This window comes from Gastrolobium bilobum, unplaced genomic scaffold (genome assembly GCF_033153095.1).
Source record: "Gastrolobium bilobum isolate Gb01-03AN ecotype WA unplaced genomic scaffold, APGP_CSIRO_Gbil_v1 utg2264, whole genome shotgun sequence".
Classification (NCBI taxonomy): Eukaryota; Viridiplantae; Streptophyta; class Magnoliopsida; order Fabales; family Fabaceae; genus Gastrolobium; species Gastrolobium bilobum.
The window spans coordinates 298,235-316,723 of NW_026899254.1; the positions used below are offsets into that span (position 1 = coordinate 298,235).

An 18,489-nucleotide genomic window follows, 5' to 3' on the forward strand; every position below is an offset into this window, starting at 1 on the left:
TACTAACATCATCAACCGTCAAAATTGTAAAATTTCTTTAAATAATTATATCCAACATTAAAATTTATTTTGTTTTATATTTCTTGAAATAATCAATTTTTATTGGTTACAGAAAATAAGAACCCTAAATACAACACAATCACGAAACCTGTCTAACAAAATGTTAAATTCATATATAAGATGCAATCGTGAAGTTTCTCCATCAGTTACATGTTCCCTTTCAGCAGCAAAACCCATCCATGTACAACACGAAGACCCAAAGCCTCAAGAACTCATATATTTTTTGTATTGGGGACAAAAGAAGACACAAAACCATCTTCATCAGCGTCATTGCAATTCACTGAAGGTGTTGAGAAAGACAAAGAGATAAGCCACAATTTCGCGTTCATTGCAGATTTGACTATAAACGCACTGGATTCATATTCAAAACGTATGTGTTCTTCAAGATGTTACTCTAAAAGATAACCCTACAAACACATGTCATAAAAAATTGTATAACACCACGAAACCTCAATGTAACAACACGGAAACTCAATAATGCAACACACAAACAATTTCATAAACCCTATTGAATTAATGCAAGCATAAATAAATTGAACCCTTTATAGTAGCTCCCTCGAACAACATGAAAGACGTTGAATATGTAAATAATCATTCACAGTAGCACTTTCCACCCTATAAAACGAAGAAATGAGAATTAGTATAAAAAATGAAAATGATTATGTTGAAACTAAATCTTTGAATATGTTAATAAAGAAACCGTAAATTATACAAATAGAACAACCCATACAAAAACGAACAAAGAAAAAAAAACGTAAGCAAGCCAAAAAAAAGATGTGGTTCATATTCAAACGTACGTGTTCTTCAACATTGATTTAGCTCCAAAAGATAACCCTACAAAAATATGTAATAAAAATACGTCATCAAAACAACGTTTGTTAATAAAGAAACCGAAAATGATATCAATAGAACAACCCCTACACACACCAACGCAGAAAAAAAGCAGGCAACCCAAAAAGAAAAAGAAACAACACTTCCCCATTTATACAAACACTCAATGCGTTAATTTGGTGAAACACCATTTGATGGAATAAGTGTCTTTCTTGAACACAGCAAAATTAATAAGCCCAACATTTTCCAAGGTAGGAGGTAGTAGGGTTTTGTTGCATTCAAAATCTGAACCATAATAAAAGCTGCACTATTTTCACGAAAATGAATTAATAATAATTTTAATTTAAAATAATTCAAAATATTTCTAAAAGAGGAAAATATTTAAATTTAAGTAGTGTGAACACAAACCTCAGATTCAAGAAGAATGCGACACATCATCAAAGTTTCCAATAAACGGTTTTACTTTAGAATAATATAGATATATGCTAAAAAATAAAAATCAATCAATAATAATAAAGAATTGCTCGAAAACAAATAGGAATTCCAAGTAGCCAATTAAAGATCTAAATATTGTCAATATCAAAAACATAACAAGAGATAATATCTCTCTCTCTATAGGATACAAAAACTAATCAATATATCTCTCTCTGATAGGATACAATATATATATATATATATATATATATATATATATATATATATATATATATATCTGATAGCATAAAAAAATATGTCGGTTATGTAATAAAATAAAACTCCAGTGAACAAGTTACTTGATTTACATACAATCAAAATAAAATAATATTATAATAAAATAAAAGAAGAGAGAGACACTCAGAAGAGGTTACGTGATTTAAATAAAAAATATTACTTTTCAAGTTTTTGAATCAGATTACTTTTCAGATTACGCAGAAGAGAGAGACAACTCTCCATTTTATAAAATAAAAGTCTTGGAAACATACAATCAAAATAAAATAATATTATAATAAAAATAAGATTCAAAATGAATTGTAAGTCACGTGATTGATTTTCTTCCTCATCTCCATCTTAATAGTTTATACGCAGAAGAGAGAGAGAGAGCGCTCCATTAAAAAACGGAGAAGAGAGAGAAAACTCCATTGCAGCCGTGATTTGTGCCAAAACTGACGCGATTTCGTCCGCTATTACGGACGCTAAGGACGCAATCTCTTTCCGGCGCGGTGCAGAGCTATTCCTCGCGGTCGACCACCGCAACCCGCAAACGTTGCGGGTAGCGCCGCTTTAGCGGCGCTTTTAACTACTATGTATATATATATATATATATATATATATATATATATATATATATGATAGCATAAAAAAATATGTTGGTTATGTAATAAAATAAAAGTCCAGTGAACAGGTTACTTGATTTACATACAATCAAAATAAAATAATATTATAATAAAATAAAAGAAAAGAGAGACTCAGAAGAGGTTACGTGATTTACATAAAAAATATTACTTTTCAAGTTTTTGAATCAGATTACTTTTCAGATTACGCATAAGAGAGAGACAACTCTCCATTTTATAAAATAAAAGTCTTGGGAACATACAATCAAAATAAAATAATATTATAATAAAAATAAGATTTAAAATGAATTGTAAGTCACGTGATTGATTTTCTTCCTCATCTCCATCTTAATAGTTTATACGCAGAAGAGAGAGAGAGCGCTCCATTAAAAAACGCAGAAGAGAGAGAAAACTCCATTGCAGCCGCGATTTGTACCAAAACTGACGCGATTTCGTTCGCTATTACGGACGCTAAGGACGCAATCTCTTTCCGGCGCGGTGCAGAGCTATTCCTCGCGGTCGACCACCGCAACCCGCAAACGTTGCGGGTAGCGCCGCTTTAGCGGCGCTTTTAACTACTATGCTTTCAACACTAAGGATGTGCTTAGTAGGAGTATGAGTATCCACTATTTCAACGTTCACATATTCAAAGAATTACAAAAAACTGTCCTTGATAAGCATATGAATTGTATTTTTATACAAGTTTAAATAACGCAAACACCGTTTATCCTTAAGGCTTAGATGAGTGCCTTGATATCGAAGCTTAAATATATCATTAGAATTATGAAAACTTCCAATCATACTAATTTCTGTCAAAAAATTGTAAATATAAGTTTGCAGTATTAAATTAATGAGTATCTTGTTTCTCACCATACAACCTCGAAATTTTATATCAAGGCAAAACACTAAATATATTCATTGAAGAAAAAGAGTCAAAATTTTAATTAATTAATATTCATTGATCGCATCGCAAACACAAGCAAAAAATTAAGAGACATCGGCAAAGGAGAATTAATTAACTTACATCCATAAGCACACACGCGGTGGCAGCAGTGAATCGTGCGGATTAACGATGAGAACGGAGAACCTGAAATAGGAACGGGAGAAAGAAGGAGTTGAGCGGGAAGAAGCTTTCTGAGTGCATTTAATTGAGAATGAGAGTGCAAAGGAAGAGGAAAGGAACGATCCTCCCTCTCTCTAATCATGATTGTGAAAAAAATTCAGTTTATAGAACAATAAGATTGTGAAAAGATTTCAGTTTATTCTTTAACACACTCCTTCACACAAGGGTCCTTTGGGCTTGAAGTGTGTATATTGCACATGTCCAATTTTTGTTTACCTATTTTATTTTAATTTTACTTTAAAGTGAATGGCGGGATCGAACTTTTGACCTTGTAGTTACTCCTCTGATACAACCACTACAACCCAAAATCTTAAGCGGGTGTTTGGTAGATGGTTTTTAAAGGGATAGATGGATAAGTGAAGGTGGGAAATGAAGAATGACATGTTTGGTAGAGGGGTGTCAAAAATAAACCAAGGCATTGTCTTTCCCCATCAAAAACTGAGATTTGTGTTAATTGGTCTCCAAATCACTCTACATGGAAGACCACCTTGGAGGTGGTATCTTGAAAAAACTAGGAAAGTGATATTTTTGGCACCAACTACGCAAATGCCCCTCTTCAGCGCCCCTCTTCAGCAAGCTTGCTTCTTAAATCTTTATCAGCAATTTCATCTTCCTCGAAAGCTCTTCAACAGAATATTTCATATCCCAATACCAGCAATTAAATTCAACAGCAATGCTGGTTGTCTTAAGTCTTAAGAAGAACAGGAAAAGCATACAACAGAAGCCTGACAAAAATGGTGGGCTTCCACTAATTAAATTAGATGAGTCATTTTCAGTTTGACCTGACAACCCAAAATTCACTTGCAACTAACATGCTAAGTTGCATCAGTTTAATATCCACATCTCAAAACATCTAACCACCACTCCCCAAGTGCTATTTCAATTTTCAAGTCTTGTTTTCCAAGGCAGAGGATCGTATGCTTTATTGAAAAGATGAAATTCTAAGCTTTGATTTGGCATGTATTCATACAGAAGTAGTCTCTGGATCCCTCTTTCACCATGCAAATCACAGTATCCAATAAGCTCCACAAGATTTGGATGCTCCACAACACCAACAAACTGAACTTCAGTCAACCATTGCTTATGACCCTACATGACAGAAGGTAAAGAAAAGGGTAAAAAAGAATTATCCTAATATCACCATAGTCAGTGTTAAAAGAAAGCATAAGAAAAAAAAAACAAAAGGGAAGAATTATACTCAACCCCCACCATGAAAAACATAACAAACACAAAAAGCAACTGACGAAACAAAACCTCACTCCGAAACACACAGAAACTGAGAAATGAAGAACCAAAGACGAACGTTTGATTCCTTGAGCACGTGTGTCCAACGTCTCTTTGCTCATTGTCTATTTCAATATTTAGGGGTATTTTCAAAATTTTATCATATTTGTGTATCAATATTTTACTTTCAACTAAACACAGTCTCAATAAACTTAACACAATTTCTCTGGTAATATTTTAGTCTACCAAACAACATTTTTAAAATTTCCTCACTTATTTTAGTTTACAACCATTTTTCCACTAATTGTATTTACCTGATTAAAAAATATTTCTCTTGTACCAAATGCCCCGTCAAATATTAGGTAAAAACATTTTTAATTATTTATATTATTCTCTAACAATTAAGTATCAGTGTCACAATAATGACTGAGATTTTTCCAACCAAGGTAAATGGAAATTTTTTAGTTATTGAGCAAACAGTAGAGCATTTTGGGAAGAAAGACCGAATATATTCATAACTATGCATTATTTCTAAGATTTTTAATTTTTAACAACAACAGTCAAGGTTGATGAAATTTATTTGTAAAATCCAGTTACATGTTGATGCACCTAACCGTCCCACCTAGATTTTATTATACGTTTTCTTATTTTTTTCATAAATATTAATTAATATTACAAATCATAATTAATATATAATAATTGTGGTTATAAATTGATATCAAATTTATTAAATCAAACAAGACCTTTGACTGAATTAATATAACTTTATAAAAGTTTTACTGTATTGATGTAAAATATAAAGATTTTACCAAAATATTGTTTTCCTTTTCTCTCTCCACTTTACATAGTCTCACATGGGCCATGTATATTTTTATACGTGTGTTGGAGATATTTTTATTTTTATTTTTTATGATATGAGAAACCTCAAACTCATTTATTAAACTATCATTTTTCAAAAACTGGCTTCGATTTTCATCTAAATAGATACAACATAATTAAAGTTTATTGGTGATTTTTTTCTTAATACATTTCATAGGCGATGTTAACTAGAATCTCAAACGAAACAATTAAAAGCTCCTTGATGAAAAACAAGTTATACAGACAAAAGAAGAACTATTAGTAGTTAAGAAAAAAATCACAATATTAATACTTTGTTAACACATGTTTTTTTATTGGCCTTGGTCAACACATTTATTTTTATGAAATGAATTATTGTACATAAAAGCTATTCATTATTATTATTATTATTATTATTACTAATGTAATGATATTGACAAAATGAAAATCATTCTTATTGAGTTAGTACATAATTTAAACTATTTTTTTTTTTTAAAAAAAGTTAAGAGTTAAATATGTAACAACTTAGACTCGAGCACGCGAAGAATGATTGAACTAAATTTTTATTCAAATTATCCTGCGCGCAAGACAATGCTTAAAAGTCTAACTATGCTTAAATGAGAAAACGATCGAACGCGGAGAGAAATGAATAAATATTCATAATAAGTAAATATGCATGTACTTGTATTAAAAAAAATGCATTTTTTTTTTTGAAAAAAAAAGCATTTAAAGTTAATAAATATGCATTTAAATACATTATTCGTAACCCATGTCTTATACATAACACATTTGACATTCCTCAGTCACTAAGAAAGTGTTACATCCGTTCGCCCAGTCCCCTCGCTGACTTGGTCCATGCTTCGTAGAAATTTATTGTGTCGGCCAATATGACATGTGATAAGATAAATGACAAAATCAACCTACGGTGATTTTGGTAGAAGCGTTAGAATGAATGGACATGGAATGAAGATAATAAGGATAAAAACAATTTTTTTGTATAAAAAAAATAAGTATAAAATCATTTTTTATTTACTGTTAACTGTAATTAGGTTTATTGTAACCACAGTTATTACAACTATAGTTAAATTTCTATACTAGAGGAGGTGACTTCACTTGTAATTTGTAACTTTGCTTTTCTGTCTTTCTCAGTTTTTCATTCTGAATTTGTGTGGCAAGAGAAGCAGAAGCACGATGGAGTTACAAGCCTTGCCGGAAGGATGCATCGCTCACATACTGTCATACACCACTCCTGTGGATGTATGCAGTCTCTCCCTCATTTCCAAGGCCTTTTGTTCCGCAGCTGAATCCGATGCTCTTTGGGATCGTTTTCTTCCCTCCGATTTGGTCTCTATCATTTCCGAATCTTCATCCTCTTTGCTCGCTAGCTCTTCCTCTTCCTCTAAGAAGGCTCTCTATCTTGCTCTCTCCGATCATCCCATCATCATCGACCATGGTACAAAGGTATGCTATCTTCTTTCCTAATTAAAATTAATTTACCCTCACTTATCATTATGGACTCAAACCTTTACTTGAACCACACCAAATAATCTTATGATACATGAATAGTAATTAGGTTGCATCTCATAACTCTGTGTCTATTTATGTTAGATCTGGTTCATTTCCAGGGACCTAATATCATTTATTCAGTACATTTACTTTCAAATTAACAAAGAATTCAGTATCCCTTGTGAAAAATTCTTTTCTTATTTACCTCAGTAAGATCTTGAAAAAGAAAACTGATTCATTAGTCCCAACCAATGCCTCTTTATTCTTTTCTGAGGTAGGAAGGAATTGCCAAAGCTCTTATTGGTTTTGGATGTGTGCTAATTGATAAATTGTTTTGTAGTTTATTTATCCTGAATTTAAGTGTGGTTCAGAATGTTAAGCTTTTGTTTTGGTTTGTGAAATCTCAATGCAGAGCTTCCAATTGGAGAGAAAAAGTGGGAAAAAGTGTTACATGCTTTCCGCAAGAGACCTCTCCATTACCTGGGGTGATACTCCTGAGTATTGGAACTGGATAACCTTGCCGGGGTCCAGGTCAGCACTTATTTGAGTTTTTTTTTTTTTTTTACTACTTATTGTGGATGTTTTCTGTTTCTGTGCCACATATCATTCTTGTGTTCCTTATGCACACAACTGTTGAACAGGTTCGAAGAAGTTGCTAAACTTGTTAAGGTATCCTGGTTAGAAATTCATGGGAGGATAAATACCCTTGCTTTGTCGTCTGATACTCATTATGCAGCTTTTCTTGTATTCAAGATGATTGATGCATTTGGGTTTCAGCATAAGCCTGTGGTGTGTTCGGTAGGTACATTTGGATTCCGTGGTTGTACCAAAAAAGTCTGTTTGGACCCAAACTTGGAAGAGACGCAACTTGATGCTAGTTTCCAGGGATTGCAACGTCCAAGTGTGAGAAGCGACGGTTGGTTGGAAATAGAGATGGGGGAGTTCTTGATTTCAGGTGTAGAAGATGAAGAAGTGGAGATTCAGATAAGTGCTTGGGAAAAAAAGAGTCAGTGGTGGAAGCATGGTTTCTATCTCCAAGGAATAGAAATTAGGCCTAAACATTAACTCAATGACCCAATAATAGGAGTTGGGCCATCTATTGGGCTTTAGGACCAGACCCTAGAGGCAATCAATGAAACCCAAGCATCTATTGGATTATGTCTCTCTCTAATACTAATAATTTAGAATATTCCTTGTGTTTGTAATTCTAGTCCATCACTAGTAAAACTATCCTTGTGTTTGTAATTTATAGTTTGTAACCACTGTGGCAGACTTATATATTGCCATCAGTTAATGAAATAAGATATGAACAGTTCAATAAGACATTCTAACCTGTCTCTCTTTCTTCTCTTATCTTCTGTAACTTCTTCTTTCTATCTCTGCTTTTTCTCACTACCAGGCACTACCAAGGGTCCTCTAAAAATGCGGGGACAAACTAAAAATAATATGGAATTGTCGTTAATTTTTACAAATTGATAGGGGCTTAAGTTATATATACACCGCAAATAAAATGGTCAGTTACTTTGACTTTTAGCTAAATTTTTTATTTTTGTATGATTGCTTTTGACATTATGTAAGTGTTATTAATAATCATCGCTTAATCTTATAATATGTTTTGATTTTGAAATAAAATAATTTTGTTTTCTTTAAAAAAATTGTACCAGAAAAAGTTACACCTTTGATATTGTATGTGTCAGTAAACTTTCATATATTTTTTCACAAGAAAATGTTATATGCACATTTTAAAATTTATATATTCACATATAGGGAAGTGAAAAGAATCAAAAGATCATATCTGTGGAAGCATTAGACCGGTGAACCGGTCTCCATGTGCCACTAGAGTTCGACCGGAGTATGTAAAAACTCATGAACTAACGAGTCAAAATCAACCCGATCAATCAACAACAAATAAATTACACGTGATAACTTTTAACGCTAAATGTTGCTTTTGTATGGTTTATAAAGCTTTGTTCACTTCATATTAAGGCCCATGTGAGACTTCTTAAGTTTGGAATCTCAAATACAAGTACCTGAAGCACGATTAGAAGCTAAAGCAGGATTGGAATGAGCGACCTTTGCGAGAAGAAATGCTTCTGCGCAGGACGATTCTTCTTCTCTTGCAATGATTCTTCTTTAACATTGTTAGATACCAGAATCAACCGAAACAAAATAGAGCAACTCAGCATGCAATTTACCATACTTCTTGTTGCTCCCTTACTCACATGAATCATATATCTCATGGAATTAGTATATTTAGAAGGAGCTTACCGTATTGTATTCCTTTTTGTCCAAACCTTGAAGATGATCTTTCATCTCCTGGTTGATCCTATAATTTTCTTAGTTTATTTGGCAAGAATCTCTGGAACCACTGCTAAACTATTAACAACATAACCGATCCATAATTTCTTTGCAAAATTTTCTCCGAAACCTAAAAAGGCTTATTTTCATAGTAAGTCTGAAAACCATACATATATACAGGGCCTTTCAGGGGCCTTTGGCTCGGCTCGTAAAGGTCTGAGCTCGTTTAATAAAAGCTCGTGTTGGAACCAAGCTTGGACTTGTATAAAAGCTCGTTTAATAAAAAGGCCTCAGACTCTAATTCAGAAGCTCGGCCTTAGAGCCTCCCAGGCTAGCCTAGTATATAAATATTTATTTATACTTTTTATATTACTTGTAATAACTCTCTCTCATCAATTTATTTCACCCCATTTTATTGGTTTAACAGACTTTTTGAATGATTTTGTTCTATATTATGCTATTTGGATATATATTGAATTTATGTATATTTATGGAATTACTAGTGTTGTTCTATATTATCCTTCATCCTCCTTCACACAAACAAACCCACAAAAACTCATTCGTTCCACTGTGCACTGCTCGTTTGTGTCAATTTTTTATTTATTTATTTATTTTATTTTTATTTTTGTTGGCACTTTTTTTATAATGGGCTAAGATAATATAACCTGTTATCTACCTTCTTTCACTTTAATTTTATTTATTTATTGTAGACTTTGTAAATTATTGCTGCAAATTGGAAGCTAAGGTTTCTATCTGGAACTTGATTTTTTGTGAAATTCTGTTCTCTTATTTTTATTCTTTAACATGCTAACAGGCTAAGACAGGCTTCACACAGGCTTTTATTTTTTGTAAATAAACCAGGCCACATGCCAATATTATATTCGTAACAGGTAACAGGCTAAGGCCAGTCGAACACGTTTAAATACAGGCTTGGCCCGTTAAGATCAAAGTTCGGCTCGGCTCGGCCCGTTAACACCCATATATATATATATATATATATATATATATATATATATATATAGGGCAGGATATTCTTACACCGGTGTAAGAGTTAGAAGTCTTACACTCAATCTTGACCATTGATCCACTTGTATCCAATGGTTCAAGTTATTAAAAAATTTGAGCCCTTAGATATAAGTGGAATCAACGGATAACAACTTACACTGGTGTAAAATGATCCTGACCCTATATATATATATATATGTATATATATATATATATATATATATATATATATATATATATATATACACATATATATATACATATATGAGGTAGGATCCTTTGACACCAGTGTCAAATTTCAAATTTAACACCTCATCTGAGATCCGTTAGATCAAAAAAGATCAATGGTTTCACATGCTTGCAAATCAGAGTCGTTGATCTTTTTTGATCTAACGGATCTCAGATGAGGTGTCAAATTTTAAAATTTGACACTGGTGTCAAATGATTCTCTCTCTCTATATATATATATGGGAATAACATCTATCCTTTTAAAGGATATAAGTTTATATCATTTTAGATCCTAACCGTTGATTTTCGTCCATCAATGGTTATAATTTATTAGATCAAAATTATTAATTAATTAATAATAAATTTGGCCCATTAAGTTTGACCTAATAAATTATAACCGTTGATGGATGGAAATCAACGGTTAGGATCTAAAATGATATAAGTTTATATCCTTTAAAAGGATAAATATTTCTCCACATATATATATATATATATATATATATATATATATATATATATCAACACTATGACGCCCTTAACACTTTCCAGACATCTACCTAGTTTCATTGTCTAAATAAAAATATTCTTCAGCTATATCATTCAGACATTCCAGACAATGTGATTTATTATTTTTGGGCACCTTTTAAGTAAAGTGAGTTTAAGACTTGTGATTTATTATTTTTTTATTATAATATTTGAAATTAATATTATTTTTTATTAATATTTGAGTATGTTTATAATTTTTTTAATATAAATTATAAATTTGCATATACTTACCGGGTCAACCAATGACCCACTGGTTGAACCAGTGACATAGTATCTCAAGCAGGTCAATGACCGATCCAGATATTACAACATGGGTTTTATGACTATCTGTGAGGAATATATATATATATATATATATATATATATATATATATATATATATATAAAGCTAATTATTAGTATACCGATATATGAATAAGAAGTTTTATAATTTTTTGTCATTGTTTTACTTATCTAACAGCTTGCATATCTAATAAATAAGAGTCGTTATATATAAATAGAATCAATGAATAAGATTAAGAGTGTAACTTATACTAATGCAAAATAATTCTAACCCTATATATATATATATATATATATATATATATATATATATATAGGGTCATTATCATTTTACACCAGTGTAAGTTACATCTCAATATTGTTCGTTGATCCCACTTATATCTAAGAGCTTAAATTTTTTAGTAATGTGAGCCATTGGATAAAAGTAGATCAATGATCAAGATTAAGTGTAGGACTTCTAACTCTTACACCGGTGTAAGGGTTTCCTACCCTATATATATACATATTCATAATTTTGACCTAGTGAAGGTTAAAGATCTCCTTAAAAATGCTTTTTAAGGATTGTTCTAAGTGAATACCAACCACGATATAGGGTAAGTGTTTGGGATATGCTAAAGGTGAATATGATTTGGTCTTAGTAGCGTAGGGAATGAGTGCAATATGGGAATGAGTGCAATATGTTGTGTATGAATGGTTGAAGTAATGTATCTTAAATAACTGAAGAACTTGTGGCCTCCTTTGCTATAAGGGACCAAATATCGATGAAGTGCATTAACAGTTGGGGAGGTTATGCACATAATAGGTGGTTATGCAAGTGACTTAGTGGTGTCATGCAATGCATAGTGGGTGGTTTTATGCTATGTTGCACCAACATAAACACGGGACACGACACACTGACACGTTAATTCTAAAAAAATATTAGATTTCGACACGTTAGGACACATTTGATATTAAATAATATTTTTAAAATATATAATATATTTTACATTCAATACATATAGCAGCCAATAATAAGTCATATAATCAATCAAATATTCAAATTTCATAACATAAATATAAAGAAAAAATAATTTTTCATGCCTTGTTATCTTTTCATGTCAAATTCCATAATATAAAATATTTGATATTTAAAATAATTTTTCATGTTTAGTTAAAGATAAAATAAAATAAAATTTGGATCCAAAAAAAATATGTCGAAAAAATGTTGACCGCGTGTTGGATTGTGTCGGTGTCTGACACATATTTTTCTAAAAGAAATGTGTCCATGCTTCCTTGGTTATATGTAGTGGGGGGAAGTTGAGAGAGAGTGGGGGAGTGAGGTGCTTCATGTAATGGTGATAGGAAGTGGGGACCTTTTAAATGGTTCATAACATAAGCCCCCTAACCTTACATTGCGCGAAGTCGGAATGCCGGGGTGAAAGTAACGTGCCAATCAAATAGTGTTTAATGTCGTGCAAAAGGATATGAGTGCTGGGAAAATCCAGGTTGTGACTGCTTTCGGGATTCAGGTCTATGTTGGGTTACTCGTTGCTCATAGCCATCTCCGGGTTTGTAATTGCTTCTGAATTTGAAGTCGAGTTATATATCAAACAATATTTTTTTCTTTGCTTATTTTTGTTTGTTTGTTGGTCGAAGATATCAAATTGAATGATCTAAAATGGTTTCAACTTTCTCTTCTTCAATTTTTCATCATGTTTGGACTTGATATTTTGGATCAGCTTGGTGCCATTTTTGGGTAACAAGGTTCTCTAATTTTCTCGCATTCGACTTGGAAAAAGACGAGTGCATATGGTCCTTTAACTTAGACAACAAGGGACTTTAATTTTTTCTCTTCCGACTTGGAAAAGGACAAAGGCTCAAGGTGCCTTAAGCAACAATGGCCTTTTAATTTTTCCGTTTCTAACTTGGAAAAGAATCGGTGCCCAAGTGGACATAGCTGGCGACAAGAGACTATAAAGTGTAGGTATTTAAAGAAGTGTAGGTATTAAAAGAAGCTAAATAACATTTTAGATATTCAAAACCACCTTCAAACTCATTTTTGTTACATCTAAGAAATCGAAAATGCACATTGGTCGTATGAGACCACAATCCTTTAGATAATGAGTGTAGAAACTCATTGGAAAAAAAAACTCATGAAAACAGAACCATATGGTTAACAACATTAGTTTAATCGATTAACCCATACTGGTGTACTCCCTTAGACAGTGTACTCAATTTTACACATCAACCCCCTCCTCATGATAACCTGTTGCCTCTTCGGTCTCGCGTCCTCGTGCAAGCTCCAAACAACCAAGTTATCCTCTAAGCCCTTGAATCGACCCTGAATGTGCTTAAAACTATCATTCCCCTTTTCTATGTGGCTCTTCCACCTCTTTTTCTGTTTAAGCTCCATCTTTGCTATTCTCACAGGTGTGGCATCAATGCCTTTCATGACAACACGAAAGGTGAATCCACCCTCAGGCTTAACTATATCCTCTAGGTTAGCATGATCATCCTCATCATTATCATCCACCTCAGCCTCAACCATGTGTGCATCTGGGGTAACCTCATAGGCCTCAAGCTCAACCTGTCTTGAGAATTTCCATACACCTGCCCTAGTCTTAGAGATCTTGCACTGCTCCAATAGATGTTGTCCAAACGTGGCATTATAGCCTGTGAGCCTCTTCAACCGCTTAGTCTCCATGAGAACACCAAAATGCTCCAATATCCTTTGAACCAGAAAAGAAAATGGAAGTGCACCTTTATGCTTGGCCTTAAACATTATCCAACAAATATAATGCCTCCAATTCACTTGTATGCCTTGACGAATAGCCCACGTGATAGAAATGTCACCCTCCAGCACCCTCGAATGATTGAAAGCTCGAGGGAACAATATGTGGGCGATGACGTAGTGCAAGATACGAGCATCAACACTAAGAAATCCCACAGTATAATGAACATCCTGCCCACGCCTGATGTCACGCCTCTTGGCCTCCTCCACATCATCACCCCACACAAATCCAGGAATGGGCACGTTGTTATCCGCATCATACTCCACTGTAGGCTGGGCATCAAATTCGTACCCTAATAACTCCATACATATAGGAGCAATCATCAGTATATCCATTCCACAAACGCGGGACCTCAACTCACCCTGTATATAACTGAGATTATGGTAAAAGACCCTCACCATAACCTCTGAATAAGGACACAACATCTCAGCCAACACTCTTAGATGTGACACATCCAACAATGCCACTATGTCAAATCCCTCCCTCACAAAGAATGCCGTATCCAATGACTTCGGATGACAAATGGATCTGCTATCAAAATCAGCCATAAATCTTGGATGCTCTGAGGGATCATTATCAAGAATATACCCAAATAGGAGATCCACAACCTCAATTTTAGGCTCCTGTGGCTCTGAAGAAGAAGGACGATCCTGGCTTTTAGTGGTCCGTCTTTCGCCATTGGTGTTCCTTGAATTTTGTCCGTGGATAGCTATGATGACAAAGGAAACCTACAATAACACATGATAATTTATCAATATCACAAAAAACAAACATAGAAAAAATAAATCAGAACCGAAAAATTCGAACAAAAAAAAAATCCTAAGAAACCTAAACCCTAAACAATATACATTCATCAAAACCTAAACTAAGCAACCATTAAAGCGAAGAATAAAAGTAAAACTTCATGCCAATCGAACCAAAGCACTACCCATTCAGTCTAGGGTTCATCAATCGAAAAAGAAAAAGAAAAAAAATCATGCAAACCGAAAAAAACATATCGTGTAAGATGAAGAAACGAGTACGTGATGTTGTCTTGTGAACCCACCACACGATTGGACGAAGATTTTGGACAAAATCACAAATTAGGAGCTTGAGGTTTTTGGTTTAATCGATTAGGTTATCACATTTATCCCCTCTACCAAATGGGGCTTTTTAAAAAATGCATATGGGATTATTTAATTGACTAAACAATTCTGGTTTAATAGAGTAAATAATGGAGTCAACGGTTAAAACATTTTTTGACTCTTTAATTGATTATGCTTCATGTTGTAATCGATTAAACATGGACAAATAGATGAAATATTTTGGGTGAAGGATAAAATAATTATTTTTTAATTGATAATGGACAAAAGGATAAAAAAAAGCTATCAATTACCCTATAAATAAATATATTAATCCAAAACTTACTCTTTTTTTTAATATATTAACGAGAATTCAACGCATAATATAATATAAATTACCTACGCGTCTTGCCACTTTAAACCAACCTTTGTTTTGACTTCTGATTAAGTTAGATCTTCCTTACACGTGTTGGACAATTAAAAAGGAGAAAAAATATAAAAAATAGTATGCAATAGAACTCATAACTATCGTTTTTTTTCTTAGCACGGTGGGTTTTATAAGTCAACAATCGGTGTGGTGTGTCGGTCTGTCTCTGTGTCTGAGAAAAAAAGGATGGATTTTCAGGCTTTACCAGAAGGATGCATCGCTACCATACTATCTTTTACGACTCCTGCTGACGTGTGCAGGCTCTCTGTCGTTTCAAAGATTTTCCGTTCTGCTGCTGAATCCGACGATGTGTGGAATCATTTTCTCCCTTCCGATGCCGATATCATCACTTCCCGCGCCGATTCCGAATCTACTTCGCTTGCCAACTCTCATTCGATGAAAACCGTCTATTTCGCTCTGTACCCTATGATCATCGCCCAGGGTACTAAGGTGAACATTCTTCAATCTTCATTTCTCCTTCTACTATTATTACTTAGGACTTTTAATCATTTTACACTGATCGAGCCTTGAAACTTGAGAGATAGAGACAACAATTCTTTAAAAGAAAAGGGAAAACAAACAAAACCTGAATTGGTTGTTGTTGTTGTTGGTTTAATGTTTTGTTGTCCAATATCTGAAATGCAGAGCTTTCAATTGGGCAGAAAGAGTGGGAAGAAGTGTTACATGCTCGCTGCTAGAGCTCTCAGTATCATTTGGGGTGATACTCCTAGGTATTGGAAGTGGACCACCCTCCAAGATTCCAGGTCAGCTTCATATGTTAGTTACAGCTTCCAATTTTTGGTTTGAGTCATCACTGGTAGTTATCATTTTTGTTTGATCACAATTAGTGTCTCTAGACCTGTATAAATACTTCATCTATGAATCAGTGAATCATTTTCATTTTTTTTTTTTTTTTTTTTGGATATGATATCGGTGATCTCTCTCATGCTTATGCTCATTTTGTCGTTGCTGTGATTTTCTTTCCCACTTTCCTTCATTTTCCTCCATTTCCCACTTCAAATTTCATGCGTTGAGAGCCCAGAACAGAACTTTGTTATTGAAAGAAAACACCAAAGTCTCCTCAATGTGGCCAGATCTTCACTGTTTCAGTCTCGAGTAGCCATTTCTTTTTCGGCTGATTGCATATCCACTGTTAGAGAGTGAGCCTTCGAGCAATGGTAAAGTTACTCGTGATCAGATCACTTGTTCTAAGTCTAGGAAACAGTTTCCTTGCAAAAATGCAAGTGTAAGACTACATACACACCCTCACCCCCTACCCTTGCACAGTTAGGGAAACTTTGTACTTTGGAGTTTGCCTTTGCCTATCCATTGCAACTTTCCTCATCAACAGAGTTCTTCCTTCTCCCATTTTGAAGAAGTCACCATATGAGCTTCTGTATCATAAGGCTCCCAACTGTAAGCTGCTTATATTATGCCTCTACACTTCCATTATTTAGAAATAAAATTATTTCTTGGCTATCAACAAGGGTAAAAAGTCTACATATTGTATGATTTTACTAAAAGATTATTTTTCACTTCTAGGAATGTAAAGTCTAATGAAACTATTTTCCCTTTCCAGCTTCTCTCATTTTCTCAGCCACTTGTTTATCCATAACCAATCTTAGTCTTTCCTTCACCTTTGTTGCTCTTAGTGTTTATCGATGACATCATCATAGCTGGACCTAATCTAACTCCTTGAGGGAATCATGGTTCATTTCCACTCTTAGTTAACCTTATGTTAGATCACAGTTAGTCTACACCTGTATAATACTCCATCTATGAATCGATGAATCACTCAGCGTATTTCTCAATTTCTGTTTCAATAACTACTGTAGTACTGATTTTGGATGTTTTGCCTTTTTGTGACACATATCAATGTTATGCATGTATTCCTGTCTTTGCAACTTTTGTGTACAACTTATGAACAGGTTCCCTGAAGTTGCTCAGCTTCTCGATGTGTGTTGGCTTGAAATTCGTGGGATGATAAACACCCTTGCATTGTCCCCAAATACTCAGTATGCAGCTTATCTTGTGTTCAAGATGATCGATGGCATAGGTTTTCGTCACAGTCCTGTGGAGTTATCAGTTGGTTCCTTACATGGCCAAACTACTACCCACACCGTCTGTTTGGATCCAAACTTAGGAAGCAGGCCGCACCGCAGAGTTGTGGGATTGCCACTTCCAAATGAGAGAAGTGATGGGTGGTTGGAGATTGAGATGGGGGAGTTCTTCAATTCTGGCCTAGAAGATGAAGTGCAGATGAGTGTTGTGGAGATAAAATGTGGTAATTGGAAGAGTGGTCTCGTTCTTGAAGGAATAGAAGTCAGGCCTAAGGAAGACAATTAAGCAACCTAAGTTCTTGTTTAATTTAATTCACAGAACTATGCGTAAGTCTTGCGTCTTAAAATGGCAGAACACTGCTTGCAGATTTGAAGCTTCAACTTTTGAACATACTATGTGATGTGTTCTCTTCTTGCCAAACTGCTACTCTCTTCGTGAAGTATAAGTATATGCATAAGTTATATTGCTTGTCGTAATTCTTATGACTGATTATACTTTAGCATCGCGTTTAGTGGTGTAACTTTTTGTATTTTGGATATAAACGCTTTGGTGGAGGTACTTCCAACTATCTATTATGATGCATTATGAATTTGCTGTCATTTAGTGTTCAACATTCAATTATGAACACTAGGTAATTGATCATTGATCCAACGCATCAATTCTCTTTACCCGAAGATTCGGTCCTCCCCGAGGGAAGAAGGGACAAGGGAGAGCTTAAAGCTGGGTTACGGGGCTTCTAATTGCTTGGGCTTCTGATGCGGGAGGTCTGAAAAATAAAAATAAAAAAATTTAGTGTTCGAGTTTTAAACATGAATTTGGTCCTTATTTATTTATTTTTGTTCTTTTGTTTTTTATATTCATTTTTATATTTTGATTTGTTGGTTTTTGGTTTCTCCTATATTAATGGGTTTTGTTTTTA

At 33.8% G+C, this 18,489-nt stretch overlaps 2 protein-coding genes across 2 annotated transcripts; both read left to right on the plus strand.

Annotated features, from left to right (window-relative positions):
* Positions 1–6,512: 6,512 nt before the first annotated feature.
* On the plus strand, positions 6,513–8,210 carry LOC133288827 (putative F-box protein PP2-B12). Its single transcript, XM_061486654.1, has 3 exons — positions 6,513–6,846; positions 7,304–7,422; positions 7,533–8,210. The coding sequence occupies exons 1-3, from the start codon at positions 6,577–6,579 to the stop codon at positions 7,954–7,956; spliced, it is 813 nt and encodes a 270-aa protein (XP_061342638.1). The 5' UTR covers positions 6,513–6,576; the 3' UTR covers positions 7,957–8,210.
* A 7,425-nt stretch (positions 8,211–15,635) lies between these two features.
* Positions 15,636–18,210, plus strand: LOC133288828 (putative F-box protein PP2-B12). Its single transcript, XM_061486655.1, has 3 exons — positions 15,636–15,959; positions 16,155–16,273; positions 17,438–18,210. The coding sequence occupies exons 1-3, from the start codon at positions 15,696–15,698 to the stop codon at positions 17,853–17,855; spliced, it is 801 nt and encodes a 266-aa protein (XP_061342639.1). The 5' UTR covers positions 15,636–15,695; the 3' UTR covers positions 17,856–18,210.
* The last annotated feature ends 279 nt before the right edge of the window (positions 18,211–18,489 follow it).

Bases quoted from the DNA above. Each gene is read 5' to 3' on its own strand.
- LOC133288827 (XM_061486654.1), top strand. From the start codon at position 6,577: ATGGAGTTACAAGCCTTGCCGGAAGGATGCATCGCTCACATACTGTCA. The intron at 6,847-7,303 runs GTATGCTATCTT...ATCTCAATGCAG, and splicing joins TCATCGACCATGGTACAAAG to AGCTTCCAATTGGAGAGAAA. The intron at 7,423-7,532 runs GTCAGCACTTAT...ACTGTTGAACAG, and splicing joins ATAACCTTGCCGGGGTCCAG to GTTCGAAGAAGTTGCTAAAC.
- LOC133288828 (XM_061486655.1), top strand. From the start codon at position 15,696: ATGGATTTTCAGGCTTTACCAGAAGGATGCATCGCTACCATACTATCT. The intron at 15,960-16,154 runs GTGAACATTCTT...TCTGAAATGCAG, and splicing joins TCATCGCCCAGGGTACTAAG to AGCTTTCAATTGGGCAGAAA. The intron at 16,274-17,437 runs GTCAGCTTCATA...ACTTATGAACAG, and splicing joins ACCACCCTCCAAGATTCCAG to GTTCCCTGAAGTTGCTCAGC.